This window comes from Geospiza fortis, unplaced genomic scaffold, assembly GCF_000277835.1.
Source record: "Geospiza fortis unplaced genomic scaffold, GeoFor_1.0 scaffold10, whole genome shotgun sequence".
NCBI classification, from domain to species: domain Eukaryota; kingdom Metazoa; phylum Chordata; class Aves; order Passeriformes; family Thraupidae; genus Geospiza; species Geospiza fortis.
Window position 1 is genome coordinate 906818 of NW_005054326.1, and position 1375 is coordinate 908192.

The window sequence follows — 1375 nt, forward strand, 5'->3', positions numbered from 1 at the left end:
GGCAGCCCCGGCCCCGCGCTGCCACCGCCCCCCGCACCTGCCTCCGCCCCGGGGAGCGCGGCCGGGGGCGCCGCTCCCGCCCTGGCCGCCGAAAGCCGCCTCGGGGGCGGTGGAAGCTCCGAACGTTCCTCACGGCCGCTCTCCGTGCCAGCAGGAGCGTTGGTGGTGGAGTTGGTGTTGTTGGAGTCGGTGCATCCCGCCGGTGAGGATCGGGATGGTAACTCCTCTGGAGAGGGGGGAAGTAGAATGAGAGGGGACGATTCAAATTCACGCTGGTACTACACACAGCTGAATCCATTTAACGCGTCGTTCACCTGGTGCAACAGGTGTATGTAATTGGACGTGCATCGCTCGGTGCGCAGGAAGAGGGCTGGTGAAGCCTCCAAACCTGCTTTCTGAAGCAGCTGAGCAGATGCGATGGTAAATCGTCAGACCCCTCAGCGAGAGGGTGTCAGAGGCTTACAGAAAGATCAGGACCTTTTCTGGGTGAAATTGCTGCTTCATTATATGTCCCAAGCACAGTTTTGAAGTGACTTCTCAGAGTCCTTGCCGTGCTGTTGGTTTCATTCACATCACCAAGCTGTCTTGGAGGCTGCAAACTGCATTCCTCCTCGGTGAAGGAAAATGGGAGATAACATCTGGCATGTACACGATGTATCCAGCTGGGGAGCTAGTCCAGAGCTACCCCTTTCCAAAAAGGGAATGTTGTGATGTGGGTGTTGGGTCATTGGTGACAACTGTTTTCCTTCACAGCTCCATCCTGCACAGATGCAGCTCCTGTGCTGTGTGGGACCATGAACAGAAACTCTCAGGCTGAAGTTGGTTTTTAAAATTAATGAAATGATGGTACTCTTTTTTTTTCTTGAGACCCCTATTTAGAAGTAGCCTTCTTAAGTGTGAGGCTGTGCAAAAGGATGCTCGCTGTTCTTTAGCTTAAAAAATGTGCCAAAAGCCTTTTAAATGACATTGAGGGACACAGCACAGTGGTGTGAGTCCCAGCAGGGACAGGCTGACACTGGCAGACTGCTGGTGCTGGTTGGGGAGCTGGAGCAGCATCTGTAGTCCTGGGCATCAGACATTGAACAGAACATTCCCAGCATCCAGGCAGCACCAAGAAACATTGCTATTGATGGACCAAGGGATGAGAGGTCTTCTTTATATGAATGTCTCACAAAGGTTTCAGAGCCATCTCCCTTCAACTCTGTGCTGGAGATGTTTCTTTTGCTCAGGGAAAGCACAGCAAGAGGGGTTGTACCCCATGGCAAAGCTGAAAAGACTTTTTTCTCAAGTTGGAAACAAACCCATGGTGTGGGAGCCTGTGAGTGGCTCTGTCCTTGGGCTTCCCCAGCCTCCCTGGGACAAGGTCCATGGTGCA

General features: G+C 53.2%; 1 protein-coding gene across 1 annotated transcript in view; it reads right to left on the reverse strand.

Moving 5' to 3' along the window:
* Nucleotides 1–348, reverse strand: part of B4GALNT3 (beta-1,4-N-acetyl-galactosaminyltransferase 3) — a 63490-nt gene extending 63142 nt beyond the window's left edge. The window contains exons 1-2 of the mRNA XM_014307014.2: nucleotides 315–348; nucleotides 38–226 (exon numbers count right to left, since the gene is read on the reverse strand). Of these exons, the coding sequence (XP_014162489.1) occupies nucleotides 38–226; nucleotides 315–348 (223 nt within the window). The remainder of the gene's footprint in view (nucleotides 1–37; nucleotides 227–314) is intronic.
* Nucleotides 349–1375: the final 1027 nt, after the last annotated feature.